The sequence below is a fragment of the Neofelis nebulosa genome, chromosome X (assembly GCF_028018385.1).
Source record: "Neofelis nebulosa isolate mNeoNeb1 chromosome X, mNeoNeb1.pri, whole genome shotgun sequence".
Classification (NCBI taxonomy): Eukaryota; Metazoa; Chordata; class Mammalia; order Carnivora; family Felidae; genus Neofelis; species Neofelis nebulosa.
In genome coordinates, this window is record NC_080800.1 from 44003559 (window position 1) to 44018778 (window position 15220).

At 39.5% G+C, this 15220-nt stretch overlaps 1 protein-coding gene across 1 annotated transcript in view; it reads right to left on the reverse strand.

Annotated features, from left to right (window-relative positions):
• DGKK (diacylglycerol kinase kappa) overlaps positions 1–15220 on the reverse strand; it is a 191940-nt gene that overhangs the window by 8206 nt on the left and 168514 nt on the right. The window contains exons 16-25 of the mRNA XM_058713165.1: positions 13749–13853; positions 13214–13310; positions 11568–11675; positions 6897–6993; positions 6513–6620; positions 5762–5875; positions 5286–5420; positions 3962–4122; positions 3282–3423; positions 1266–1352 (exon numbers count right to left, since the gene is read on the reverse strand). Of these exons, the coding sequence (XP_058569148.1) occupies positions 1266–1352; positions 3282–3423; positions 3962–4122; positions 5286–5420; positions 5762–5875; positions 6513–6620; positions 6897–6993; positions 11568–11675; positions 13214–13310; positions 13749–13853 (1154 nt within the window). The remainder of the gene's footprint in view (positions 1–1265; positions 1353–3281; positions 3424–3961; positions 4123–5285; positions 5421–5761; positions 5876–6512; positions 6621–6896; positions 6994–11567; positions 11676–13213; positions 13311–13748; positions 13854–15220) is intronic.

A 15220-nucleotide genomic window follows, 5' to 3' on the forward strand; every position in this document is an offset into this window, starting at 1 on the left:
AAGGGGAAGTGGATGCACTTATTTCAATATCAACTCAGAAGCCCCTCTTCAAATAAACCTTAATTAGATAAGAGGCAAGAACAGCACCTGCCTCAGGGCTTTAGCAGCCAACCCAAAAATAGGGTGGTCACGATCAGTTGGCTCATCAGAGCACACTCGTGAAGTGTGCCTATGGGCTTTGCATTATAAGAAACATTCAACTATTCTTATAGCTCAAAAACTGAGTGTCAGTCCATTTTTCCTAACACTAATAAAAATGTACCATCTATCAGGCTGGTACTAGGTTCCAGGCTAGCTATGTACTTAATATACAACAGTTAATTTAATTTTCACAACCTGGAGAGGTAGAGATTACAATTACTATTTTATAGATAGGGAAACTGAGACCCAGAGATGTGATGTTACTTCATACAGCTAGTGTTATGTATTCAACTGTGTCTCCCTCCCCCCAAGAAAGATATGTTGAAATCCTAGCCCCCAGTACCTCAGAATATGACCTTGTTTGGAAATAGGGTCATTGCAGTGAGGTCATACTGGAGTGGGGTAGGCCCTGATCCAGTGTGACTGGTGTCCTTATAAGATGGTCATGTGAAGACAGAGACACAGGGAGAATACCATATAAAGATGAAGGATTGTAATGCATCTACAAGCCAAGGAACATCAAAGATTGACAGCCAGTCACCAGAAGCTAGGAAAGGACAAGGAAGGGTTTGCCTACAGTTTTCAGAGGGAATATGGCCCTGCTGACACCTTGATTGTCTCCCAAACTATTAGACAATAAATTTCTGTTGTTTTAAGTTACCCAGGTTTCAGTACTTTGGTACATCAGCCTTAGGAAACTAATACAGTTAGTAAGTGGCAGATTTTGGATTTGAACCTTGAGTTTCCCACATGGTGAAAAATGTATTTGGAAACTTGGAAGATTTAAAGCAACTCAAAAGAGCTCATCCTTTTCTACTGAAGCTGTGTTATGTATGATGAGAACACCCTACTTTTGATTGGCTTGGTCTGGACCCAGGAGACATTTGTCAGAGAAGGAGAGACTTTTTTTTCAAGGATATGGTAGTCCCTATGGTTTAGCATAACCTGTGAATTGATACAATCAATGACAATCCTGGGTGAGGATGACACATCAGGGACTTCCAGGGTAAGCATCTGGCCAAAATGTTCCTACATGTCTTCCAATACTCTGGAACCAAGCATAGAACATGACCATCTTCAGATGGGATACTTTGCCCTCCCTTATTCCAACCCCCTCCACTCACCAAGTTTTCATCCAGGAAAGCTTTGGTGTCATCGTAGAGCCCTTTAAGACTAAATGTAACATCTACTGCATCGTTTCTGCTTAGAGTCTGAGAGGAAGAGAAAGGAAAAGAACAGAAGGGAAAGGACAAAGACAGGGGAGTTGATGGTTAGTAAGCATGCAGCTGGCTTCTCTGTAGGAAGGTAGGAGAAGGCTAGTAGGATGTGGCTGTAGGTGAAAAAGTAATTTTCAAAATATAGTACAACTAGTATAGCATGGGCATCAACCAATCAGAACTGACAGAACCAGAGGTGTCAACTACTGGTGCAGCTTTATTGGTGTGTCCTACGAAGTGGTGCAGCAGACCTTGGCATTTGGCACCATTGATCAAGTGCTGTGGATATAGTGAAATAGGAAGTATGTAAACCAGAGAGTAAATCTGATGCTACTTGTTGCTGATATACTACAATCACCTTCCCCATGGTAGGTGCGGTTGAGTCCAACCATCTCTTTTTGAAACTCCAGGCTTATTCTCTTCACAGGATATGCAAAAGCTAGCTATTTATTACTTTATACACATAGTATAAAATGTGGTACTAAAAACATTCTGCTGTCTGAAAAGTCCACATTTGTGTTTCTACAAAAAAATACAGAAGCCTATCAAAAGATTAACTTAGAATATTTCAAGTTCAGGTTTATTTTACTTTTGGAATTGAAAAATAAATGCATCACTTCCTGTAGATTATATAAATGCAAAATAACATAATTATTTTAAAATTTTAAATTAAGCTGCCTGAATATAAATTTACTTCTGATATAAATAGGTAATGAAATATTACATAATCCGTATTACTTTTGACAATTAAATTTTTGTTAATTAATGTTTTCCACCAATTGTTTTAATTTTTCAAATATATAGGCACCTGAAGATTCACTTGAAATTCTATCAACTAATGATAATTTATAGCATTCTTTAAATCAGAAGAGAAGGGTGGTAGATTTCCCAATTCATTCATTATAGCTTCATGAGTGTGAAAAATATTCAGCTTAATAGTAGCATCATTAAGGGTCCAAATTTATTGTATACAAGTGATTCTTTGACTTCTTGAGTGTAAAGAAGTGGTGGTAAATTAAAATAAGCATAAGAAAAATCTCTACCAAGAATTTACATTATGTCTAAGAAAATAGATACACTCAAAAACAAATTATAAAACCTACTTTAAATTTTAATGTGGCCAAATTACTGAAATGTAAAACCAAAACAAAACAAAAAACCTAAATTTACTGATCATGCTTTTTTAAAATGAAAGATGTGGTATAAAGTAAAAATCAGAATAATTGGAGAATTCTCTAGTAGCTTAAATCAAATAAACTTTTCAAACAAATCACTTGCTCATTAGGAAAAAATAAATAAAAGAAACTCCAGGCTTTGAGTTCCAGGCCTCCACCAACTAAGATATGGCCTAAAATAAATAGGTAATCCACATTTCAAGAGGTCCTGATCCTATATATGGCCCTTTTGTATTATTTGTCTAGCATTAAAGTTACTTTTTAAAAGAATCACTTAAATCTCCCAGCAATGGGTAAAGTCGTGGGATGGTACATTTAACACCAAGTATCCTAATCTGGACCTTATCCTCAAGAGGGAAACCAAGGCAGCCTGGAGCTCAGGTTTCAATGACAGGCATTGCCTTAACAGGTTATACAGGGATCCACCAGAGATGAGGAAGTGCCAATGCCAAGTTTCTATCTATTGGCTATTTCTTCCCTGAGGCCAGTGTGGTTGATAGCTATCAGGAAGAGGGCTAGTTCTTAGGCTGATGAAATCTGCTATGGGATTCCTGTCCCTCCCCGCCCAGCCATTCTGGACCTGTAACAAGCCAAGGAATACCTGCCCTCCCTTCCACTCTATAGACCAGTTTCCTGCCATATCATTTGCCCAGTTTCTCCACCCAGCCTCTGGCTCACTTTCCTTCACTTTCACCTTCTTACCTATTTGGTTTGACTCCTTTTCTTCATCTGCTCCTTCCTTTCTTACCTCATTGGGAATGCAGGAAGCTGCACCTGCCTCATTGCCACTGTCTTGGCTGTAAAATATGTCATTCAGGATGTTAGTACTGGCATTCACAGAATCCATGAGGACAGACACATGCTGGTGGACCTTGCTCAGGTCAGTAAGTCTGTAATAAAGCAAGAACAGATAAATGGGTCTGGAAATTCTAAAAAAAAAACTTCTGATGTGGGGTGCTGGTGAGAGGTGAGCTGAGGATAGAAATGAGAGCCCTGGGTATTCGAGTTGGGTAGGCAACTATGCCAGAAAATGTTTCTGTTCTTCTCTAGGTATTTGTCTTTTTTGATCCTTGTCTCACCTGAATTAGATGCTGGATGCTTTGGGCGAGTGGGAGACCAGGCTAGAGAAGGGTAGCTGACTCCACGAACTCTGGGGCCCTCCTGATATTTAAGGGCAAGGATAAATAGTCTATTGGGCCTGGGGTAGCAGGAGATCAAAGTTCATCTCTGGGGCTAAAGGGAGAGGTTCAAGCTGGCTTACTGCTAAGCCAAAGACTATTTTCTGCCTAGATTGTCAGGGTCCCTGTCAATCTTCAGGGCTCTGGAAAAGACTCCTTTCTGAGGCCAGGCTCTCTAGTAGCCAACACAGACAAGTGTCCCTATCTGTTCTTGGGATTCCCAGCCCTGTATTTGGGTCAGTCTACTTACTTGCTGATGAGGTTTTCTGCAAGCTGAACTAAGTGCTGCATCTGGGCATACTCTTCATCAGAGAGCCTATCCTGAGATTCCTGGGAGTCCAGTTGGGGTTGAGAGGCAGCTTGAATTTCACTATGTTTGTACTCCCACATTTTCATTGAGTTCTCAAAGTCCTGGAAATGAAGATGGTGGCATATCCTGGTGATTGCTATAGCTAAGAGAGTACATGGCAGATCTGTTTGTGAGTCTTATATTTGTGGGTATGGTGGGTAAAGAAGAAAGAGGGCCCCATCCATTCTGCTATACACTCATCTACACACATCCACATCTATCCTTCATTTTACTTCATTTTACTTACTCTTTCCTATTAGGCACTATTAAATTTTGTTGTTGTTGTTGTTGTTACTGTGCTGCATCTTGAGACAACATGCTTCAGTCAGATAGATGTTAACCTTCCAGAAGCTCTTATATGAGGGCATCACAATCATAAGACAGTGGAACACCTTTCATGCTCCCTTCTTTGCCAAATCTAGGCCACATGTTGTGACGGATTTTAGAGCCAGACATATCTAGTTTAATTTTGAATTATGCTTCATCATTTACTGGTTGTGTGACCTTCAGCACATATTATTTAACATTTCTGGTTTTCATTTTCATCACCTGTAAAATGGAAATAAGAGTATCTACCTCATAAGATTGTTGGGAGTACCTGAGAGACTACATGTGACTAGCACAAAATAGGCAGTTTGTAAACTAGACATCCCCTCCCCTCTCTATTACTGTTTCTATGGACTGTTCACAGGTTAGAGTGGAAGAAAACCTCTAAGTACTGAATATCTGATCATTAATGTCTTCTTTCTAGCTTTAGATGCTTTGACTTAAATGGGTGACATTTGTGAATGCAGCATTTTGAAACTTAGAGGAACCTAAAGACCATATTCAGTGAAGAATCTCTTGTTGAAGATTTCTTTAGCACTTTAGACTTTAGCACTCTGTGCAGTCGAGGGAGCAGAATAACTGTCTAAAACCAAAGGAGGGGGCTCCTTGTCTCACTCTCTTCTTTTGGACAGTGGTTTGCAAATGTCAGTATATAGCAGAATGTCTCAGAGAGCTTGTTTACAAATGCAATTCCCAGGAACTACCCACCCCCATTCTGATTCAGTGGGTCTGGTGTTGGACCCAGGAATGTGCATTTCTAATAAGCACCCAAGGTGACTCTGATATAATTGGCATGCAGACCTCCCTTTGAGGAATTCTGCTTGATGGAAGTATTCAATACTCAAGTGATAGCTGTAGATGAGACAATGTAGGAGAAAGATGGGACTTTCTTTCTTACCCGATCTCTTGTCAACATTTGGGCGGCATTCTTGTATCTGATCTTGATAAGTCCTGGCCTCTGAACCCAGGCCTCCCCATCCACCTGAACTGGGATACCTTCTTCACCATCAATAGTTATCATCACCTCACGGCACTGCCAGAGAAGACGAGGGAGAATGGGGCAGAAAAATGAGGTAACTGCTACAGACCAATCTGATAATCCCACAGTAATGGCCTTAATGTGTATCTGAAGCAGGACTGGCAAGGATGTGAATCAGATTATCTCAGGGAAAAACATCTGTTTCCTATGGGATTTTTTGCTCCTTTTGATCCCCACAAACTCTTTCCAACCTTAGCCAGCACCTTCCCACCCACCAAATAATTTCCCTCTACCCTGGCACTCTTATACCTAGTTAATTCGTGGGAGTACTCCACATTCTAAGTTGTAGCCACAAAGCCCAGCCTTTTTCTGATGCCTACCCAGCCCCTGCCTACCTGGGCGATACGATGATGATGCAGGTTAATGATACGGGACATTGCCATTTGTACTGAGCCAAAGATAGCCACTACCTCCAACTTCCCATCATCTATTGCAGGAGCCTCATATTCCTGAGGAGGAAAAACTGTGTCACATATCCCACCCTTGAGAGACCCCTTGTCTATCACAAGCACATATGCTTTTAAGGATCCTGGTGAGAATTTTTCTAGCTCATGAAGAGTAGAAAAACTACATATTAAAAGGGGAGAGATGAGGTCAGGAAGCCAATCTGGGAAAAGGGCACTGAGATCATAATTTTTAGCCCCTTTTGAGATCACAACTCTTAGCTGGTTCCTCGCTGTCCAATCTAGCATCATAAATCCCAAAGGCCAGTCCCACTGACCTGATAACCTTCTTGGGTGAGCTCAGAGAAAAGGGGCCATGGCAAATTTCCCAGGAGGTTTTATTGACAGAACTCCTTGGAAAAGAGAGAAATCTTTCAAAGATCTTTCAGGCAGGCCTAGGAGTAGAAAATTTGAAGTCAGGGCAAAATTAAGAATTGGTTTGATCCTGAGGTCTTTGGTTGATTCTGGAATGGTAATTGCCTTTTACAAAGGCCCTGATCATATATCTGGGCTAATAAATGTTCCCAGTCTACCTCCTATTTCCCCAGTATCTAATTCTTACACCAGTCAGTGCAGCTACCCTTTATGAGAGACCTTAGAGAGGTTAAGCCTTTTCCTTCCCTGATCCTTGTTCCATACTCACTGTGGTTGCTGTGCTGCTGCCCCAAAAGTTGACACCCCCAGCATAGCTGGTAATGTTGAGCACTACGATGCCTTGCAGGTTTGGCAAGGAGATGGCTTCTCCATCACACTGAAAGAAAAGAGTAGTTCTCATTGGTTGGCCCTTCAGATACCAGTATGAAGGGACATTTACAGATATGGGGAGAGGGCTCTGTTTTCTCTTCATGCTATAATTTTCTAATCCATAAAATGGAAATCTATCCTCGTGCTTTCCTCCCTTGAGCTGCGAGGGAGGATCAGAGTTAAAGCTTGGGAAGAACAAAAGATATAGGGGAAAGTTGGTTCCCAAAGTACTGAGATTTCCTTTCTCCATGTCCAGGAAGTATTGCCCTCTTTTTCCACTCACCTCCAGGTGTATTCGTTCTTCTAGTTTCCTATAAGAGCGCTGCAAAAGTTCCTTGCTTCCCAGAAGGCCATACCACATCTTGTTCTTTAGACGGCTACTATGGAGAGATAAAGGTAGAGAAAGATAGTCAGAGGTTGAATAATATAAAGATAAATGAATGAACAAAAGCAAGAGGAGACACCATCTTATTCTTCAAGTGCCTTCCTTTTTAAAAAAGTTTTTAAAAATTGAAGTATAATTAACAGTGTTATATTAGTTTCAGGTGTACAATATAGTGATTCAACAATTCTATACATTACTCAGGGCTCATCTTCAATCCCCATCACCTATTACACCCATCACCACCGCCCAACCTCCCCTTTGGTAGCCATCAGTATGTTCTCTATGCCTAAGAATCTGTTTTTTGGTTTGTCTCTTTTTTCTTTGTTCATTTGTTTTCTTAAATTTCTTAAATTCCACGTATGAGTGAAATAATATGGTATTTGTCTTTCTCTGACTTATTTCACTTCGTATTATACTCTCTAGATCCATCCATGTTATTGCAAATGTCAAGATTTCATTCTTTTTTATAGCTAATATTCCATTACACACACACACACACACACACACCCCACATCTTCTCTATCCATTCATCTATGGATGGACACTTGGGTTGCTTCCATATTTTGGCTATTGTAAATAATGCTGTAATAAACATAGGGGTGCATATATCTTTTTGGATTAGTGTTTTCATTTTCTTTGGGTAAATATACAGTAGTGGACTTACTGGATCATATGGTAATTCTATTTAATTTTTTGAGGTACCTCCATACTGTTTTCCAAGTGGTTGAACCAGTTTGCATTCCACCAACAGTGAAAGAGCGTTCCTTTCTCTCCACTTCCTTGCCAACACTTGTTTCTTGTGTAGTTCATTTTAGCCATTCTGATAGGTATCAGGTGGTGATGATGTTTTGATTTGCATTTCCCTGATGATTAATAATATTGAGCGTCTTTTCATGTGTCTGTTGGACATCTGGATGTGTTCTTTGCAGAAATGTTTATTCACATCTTCTGCTCATTTTAACTGGATTATTTGTTTTTCTTGTGTTGAGCTGCATAAATTCTTTATGTATTTTGGATACTGACCCCTTATTGGCAAATATCTTCTCCCATTGAGTAGGTTGTCTTTTTTGTTTTGTTGATTTTTTCCCTTGCTGTGCAAAAGCTTTTATTTTGATGTAGTCCCAATAGTTTATTTTTCCTTTTGTTTCCCTTGCCAGAGGAGACATATCTATAAAGATGTTGCTATAGACTATGTCAGAGAAATTATTGGCCTGTGCTCTCTTTTAGGATTTTTATGGTTTCAGGTCTCACATTTAGGTCTTTAATCCATTTTTAGTTTATTTTTTTGTATGCTGTAAGAAAATGGTCCAGTTTCATTCATTTGCATGTAGCTGTACAGTTTTCCCAGAATAATTTGTTGAAGAGAATCTTTCCTATTGCATATTCACACCTCCTTGGTTGTAGATTAATTGACCATAAAATTGTGGGTTTATTTCTGGTCTCTCTATTCTGTTCCATTGATCTATGTGTCTATATTTGTGCCAGAACCATCTTCAAGTGCCTTCTTATAGAGAGGAGTCCTGTCAAATGGTAACTGAACACAAAAGCGGATGCTAGGATAATATAAAGGGTATCCCTATGCAAACACCTGCTGAAACGGGTTCCTGGGCACCCTGGAAGCCCCAGAATCCCCCCAATTTGCTGATTTTCCTTGATGTTGATATTAGCTCGGACTTGGAAGAGATAGGCTATATTCAGAAAGCAATACTCATAAAAAGCTATGAGCATAACTGGTTTATACACACCAGCTAGCCTGGAAAGTGCCATTCCAGGAGCACAAAATTTCAGCTGCTTAGGATCAATTTCATTAGAAACATGTGACTCTTATACTGCCATATATTTGAAGCGTAACCTTTCTGGCAAAATGGAGGGATTTCCAAGACCTGTATATCAAGCCCTTAGTTCAGTGCTATAGAATAGGGCTAAGTTTACTAGGCAGATTATAAAGGAGGAGCCAATGGAGAGAATGTGGGACAGCCAAAGGATATCGGGAGACTTGGGGAGGAGGTGGGAAAGACAGGGTTCTAGTGACTATAGGATATTTGATAAAAAACAGGCAGGGGACTTAAAATGACTATAAAGGTTGGATAGAGTTTACTATGAACTTTTATTTTTATTTTTTTTAATTTTAGAGACAGAAAGAGAGCATGAGTGAGGGAGAGGGGCAGAGGAGAGAGGAGACAGAGAGAGAGAGAGAGAGAGAGAGAGAGAGAGAGAGAATCTTAAACAGGTTCCATGCTCAGTGCAGAGCTTTACATGGGGCTTGATCCCATGACCCTGGGATCATGACCTGAGCTGAAATCAAGATTTGGACACTCAATTGACTGAGCCACTCAGGTGCCCTACTATGAGCTTTTAAAGTAGAGCCACGATGAGTCACTACAAAGCATGAGTTTTGAAATGCAAGAAAGCTAGCACAAAATTATTTGTACTCTGTTTGAGACCATAAGTTCTCTGGGCAATCTAGTTTTCTCATCTATAAAAATACGAGTTCAGTCATATGGAAATTCAAAATACCTAGAACGACCAAAACAATTCTGAAGAAGAACAAAGTTGGAGGACTTTCATCTCCCAATTCCAAACTTATTATAAAGCTACAGTTATAAAGATAGTGTGAAAATAGACATATAGAATACTGGAACAGAAGTGAGAGTTTAGGGGAAAAAAACCTTACATTTATGATCAATTTATTTTTGACAAATGTGCTAACGCAATTCCTTGGGGGAAAGGATAGCTTCAAAACTGGTGATATGGTAATTGGATATTCATGTGCAAAAAGATGAACCTAGACCCTTACCTCACACCATACACAAAAACTAACTGAAAGCAGATCATAGACTTAAATGTAAGAGCAAAAACAACAAAAAATTTGGAAAAAACTTAGGAGCAAATTTTTGATACTTTAGGTTAGGCAAAACTTTTTTAGATGTGGCATCAAAAGCATGGTCCATAAAAGAAAAAACTTGATCAGTTGGAACTCATCAAATTGTAAAGTTTTGTATTTCAAACGATACTACTGAGAAAATTAAAAGATAAACAACAAAAAAAGACAAGCAACAGAATTAAATCTTGCCATTTGCAACCACATGGATGGACTCAGAGGGTATTATGCTAAGTGAAATAAGTCAGACGGAGAAAGACAAATACTGTATAATTTCACTTGTATGTGGAATATAAAAACAAAATAGGGGTGCTTGGGTGGCTCATTGGTTAAGTTTCTGACTTCAGCTTGGGTAATGATCTCATGGTTTGTAGGTTCAAGCCCCACATCAGGTTCTGCACTGACAGCTCAGAGCCTGGAGTCTGCTTCAGATTCTGTGTCTCCTTCTCTCTCTACCTCTTCCTGGCTTTTGCTTTCTCTCTCTCTCTCTCTCTCAAAAATAAATAAATAAATATTTAAAAAATAAAAACAAAACGAAGCCAAAAAAGATTCACAAATACAGAACATAAACTGGTGGTTTACAGAGGCAGATGTGGGTGGGAAGATGAGCAAAACAGATAAAGGGGATTAAGAGGTACAAAATTCTAGTTATAAAACAAATAAGTCACAGAGATGAAATGTACAACATAGGGAATAGAGTCAGTAATATTTTAATAACATTGTGTGGTGACAAATGGTAACTACATTTATCCTGGTGAGCATTGAGCAACTGTATAGAATTGTTGAATCAATATGTTGTACACCTGAAACTAATATAACATTGCATGTCAATTATATTTCAATAATTAAAAAAGAAATATATAAAGTAGAAAGCAAAATTACCCTGCAACTGAATCTCTATGAAATAATCACTGGTAACTGTCTTATAATTATAAATCTTTTCCTATATACATCTATGCATACCTATTTAAAAATGTTTACTATAAAATGAGTCATAAAAAAGACAAGCAACTGGAAAACACTATTTGCAAAGCACGTATCTGATAAAGTACTTGTTCCTCAGCCCATGTCTGCTCTGAGAAAGAGGTTCTGGTAGCAGATGGCAGGGGTGGTGGAAGGAGGCATGCTTTTTTTTTACTTGAGGTTTCAATTTACAAGAACTCTGAGGCTGCATTTAGGTATGTCTGTAGTACAAAAGTACCAAAAGGTGCCAAGTAAGCTAACACCAGATAAGGTAAAATTAGTGGGTCCAGGGGGACCAGATGAGGGACACCAAGAACTAGTAGGGAAATCTTTGATAATTTGCAGCCTTGTCAAGCAAAAACAGACTTAAGCCACTCCTAGGACCTGGTCAAGCTCTCACATACAGAACAAAGGTAGGAAATTTGCTGAATAGTCAATGTAATCTGTTTTCAATAATAGTAACACCATGAGCTGTGTTACAAAGCAATCTATAGGTCTAAACTCTGTAGGCAGCTCCAAGTTTAGGATACCAGTGCAGAGTCATCACAAACCAGGTCAACATTTGGAGCAAGCCATCACACTAGGCCAACGTTGGGACCAATGTGTTTTACTTCCAAAGAACCTCTTTCTTTCTCTTTCTTGCTTGGAAGTTAGGGGATGTAGGGGGATATGTGTATATTATGATTGTGTGTTTGGATATAGGGAGGGGAGTTTCTTTTCCTTACTTGTATTGTCCTGGGTGTTCATCTCTTCTGGTGTTGAATTCCAGAGAAATTTTAGCATCCAGTCCAATTCCAAAATAGTTGTTCATGACACACCTTTCTTTGAAGCGTCTTAAATTCACCAACGGGAAGAAGAGGAAGAGGACAGACATTGGAGCAGGAAAGAAGTGACATTATCATTAAGCTGGAGGCTTCATCTATATAACTGAAAACCACTGAGGGAGGCCTCCCTTACATTGGGCACAAGACTTTATGCTCTTGACAGGCATATACAAATACCCTATTATGTTAACAATTAGCTTGTTAGCTTTAAGAGAGGGAACCCAGCAGTTGGGAGGATTCAGTGGGATTGAAACTCATAATAAAGAAATCATCCTTGGAGGCCCTTAGATATGAGTGGCCAATATTTTCTTCACATATAATAAAGGGAAATAGTCATTGACTTATTCCCATAAAGAATAAGTATCTCAGATAAAAATGTATGATGAAAGTAAAGTCTGTACTACCGTTTTCAGAGATGTCTGAACTCCTTTGTACCACTTTCACATCAAAGGTCAAAGTGACCACACATTTGAGGGAAAAGATTGATGAAAGAGGGTAGATATATATACAACCAAAGCCAACCAGTTTCTTGATTCTTCTGCAACCACCTTGGGTGTCAACATCAAAACCAGTAGTGTGCTAAAGCCAGTTAGTACCAGCTCATATAAGCTGATTATGCCTATTATGTCCCAACTCTGCATTCAATGGAATTATATCAGTAGCTTGAAATAGGCCATGGTGGGAGGGTTTGCACCAGGAATAAATCAGGATTTTCCCTCCAGAGAGCTAGTAGTTAAACATTTGGCAGCATACCACTGATCAAAGCTCATAAGGTAGGTCCATGAGACCTCAGACATGAGCATAAGCCAATAATGAAATAGAGGGGAGTGGGGGTTGGAGATAGGAATAAATGAGAAGCTGCAGTTAAATAACTGCCAACTGTGTCCTTCTTTTGAGCAACTGAAAATGAATACAGTTTAGTTACTCATAGATACATTTTTATTTGATACTAAACTGACCCCACATCTCTCACATGAGATTTGCCTCCCTCAGCTGTAGTCCAGAGATTGGAGTTTCTTCAAGTGATGTCCAAACTGTTCTTAGTGAAACTCAAAATGAGTAAATGTGGTGGAACTTGGCTCCTGGGAATATTTTAAAGAGGTAGGGCTAGTGATACAGATGTTTTTAGATTTCCTATCTAGTCCCCTAAATGATCACTTATTTTTTAGTGTTTCCAATTATTTATTGTTAAAGGCAACAATGGAAAAACAGGTCCTTTGCAATAACAACAGCTAATATTTATCAAGTATTTACAATAAGAATAACAATAATTATGTTAACACATATAGTACTTAACTGTGGATGCTAAGCACTGTTCAATGCAAGTACTGTGTGTATATAAACTGAATAAACACAAGAAGCTTATGTGGCTAGTTCTACAATTATCTTCATCTTATACATGAGAAAATTGAGGTTCAGATTGGTTGAATTACTTGTGTAAGGTCACACAACTAGTAAGCAGAGTCAGGATTTGACTCAATATCCTTAGGCTACTCTTAACCAGAGAAAGGAAAAGTCATAAAATGGTGGTAGGGCTAAATACTTACATAGTTTCAGGTGTGAAATATAAGTGCTCCAAATTGAGGTTGTCTAGGTCTTCGCTTTTGAGAGAAGATATAGAAGACAAAGTGCCACGATGGGAACCTAGACAAAAAAGATGTCACCTTGGTGTCAGATACAAACAAGAAAGCCCTTCCCCTCACTTGCATTTCACCCTATTTTCTCTGTGGAACCATGGTCAAACTCAATGACTTTCTCTTAGATTATAATCAAGGTTCTCATTCCAAAGAGGGATCATCTTAGATGGACAGGGACTTCCTCTCAGAGAACAGTAAGGTTGGGTTGCTTGCTTCAAATCTTGGGTTTCATCAGGCCAGCCTTTTCAAAGTACCTAATGAGGTCATTACTTCTGGACATTGGCATGGGATCTTATACTGTGAAGTTTCTAGGACATAGGGAGAGATATCTACTGCAGAGTAGGATTATGGCTAAAGAAAGATGCATGAAAACACATCTTAATTCCATAGGAACTAGAAAACAGTGATAAAGGATAGAATAAGAGAAGGAGAGAAAGATCCTTACGGTGTCTTGGGCTCATCTGGCTAATGTCTTTTAAGTCATCTTCCAGGAAGAAAGTTGAAATAAAGTTCTTAACCGATATTGTCTGACGGCTTTGCTCATCAAGAACTACAGAGAAAATGTGGAAGGAAAAAAGGAAGGAAGGAGAGAAGGAGGAAGCAAGGTAGGAAGGAAAGATGAGAGGGAGGGAGGGAGAGAGCAAGGTAGGAAGGGAGGGAGAGAACAAGGTAGGAAAGGAGGGAAAGAGAAAAGGAGAGAATGAGGGAGGGAGAGAAGGAGAGAAGGAGGGAAGGAAGGAGGAAGAAATAAAGGAAGGAGGATTGGTCACATTTGTTGAACTTTTCTTAAGCATCTCTTTCGTTTAGTTAATGCCAGTAGAGACCCCCATCTGACCATCTCCTCACCTCCATAATGCTGTTTGTAGTCTTAGCTTTCTTACAGTGTTGCCCCCATGTCTCTTCATATCCATACTTGAACTTTCTCTGTTTTACTGGTTACTCTTTTTTCTGTCACTCAGTAAATGTGGTGTGAGTAGAAGCTCAGAGCCAGGGGCAGAGGGAGAAAGGTGGAAAACCCTCTGCTCTTCTACCTCCATTATCATCTTTGTTAATACATTTACTCACAGGACTTTTTCCAGACTTGAGTCTCTAGGACCATGCCATTATTTCATCCAAATGTTTCACCCATTCCAAGAATATTTGAGAAGCCTCCTTCCTTTCACCAGTGTATATGTTGTATGGCTCAGATGCTCAGCCTGTGCCAAACCTCATAGGTTCAATCCCTATTCTACAAGATGTGCCTTTCTCTGTCCCATGGCCACAAGCTGCACCTCTAAATCTGACTTATACATTCATGGAGGAGACTGAGAGTTAGTTGTGATAAGATTATGGGTACATCCCCACTTGGAAACTTAATTACAGAAATAGAGGCAAACAAGCTGTTTATTGCATTCCCAGTGCATAATGGAGATTTTCCTTCTTTTTTGGAAACTTGCTGAGGCTGTAACTAAAGGAACCAAGGCAGGAGAAAGTGCCATGGCTAAAAGTCAGAGGCCATCCAAGGTACTTCCTTGCTACATGGACTTCTCAACTCCACCAGTTCAAGAACACATGGTCTTATACCATTTTATGATATGTTTTTCAAGGAAGCATTGTGGGTAGAAGTGGGAGCCAAAATGTTAAATTTTGGAGGAAGAATTTGGAGGAGTTTAAAGAGTTTTCATACTGAGTTGGAAGCTTACAGATGTCATGAGTTGTGGGAAATGGCAGTCAATGCCAGAGATCCCAGGACCACTCTCAGGGCCCTTGTACCTGATTAATACTATATAAGACATGCAGAGATGAACATTATTTTCTTTTTAAAATAGTCACAGACTTGTGGGTTGGAAGGAAACAGGAATAGGTGGAAAAAACTCCATGGCTGGTGGTGGAAGCTGACAGAGCTTTGAGCCAGACCTCTTGGGAGCTGTAATTGTT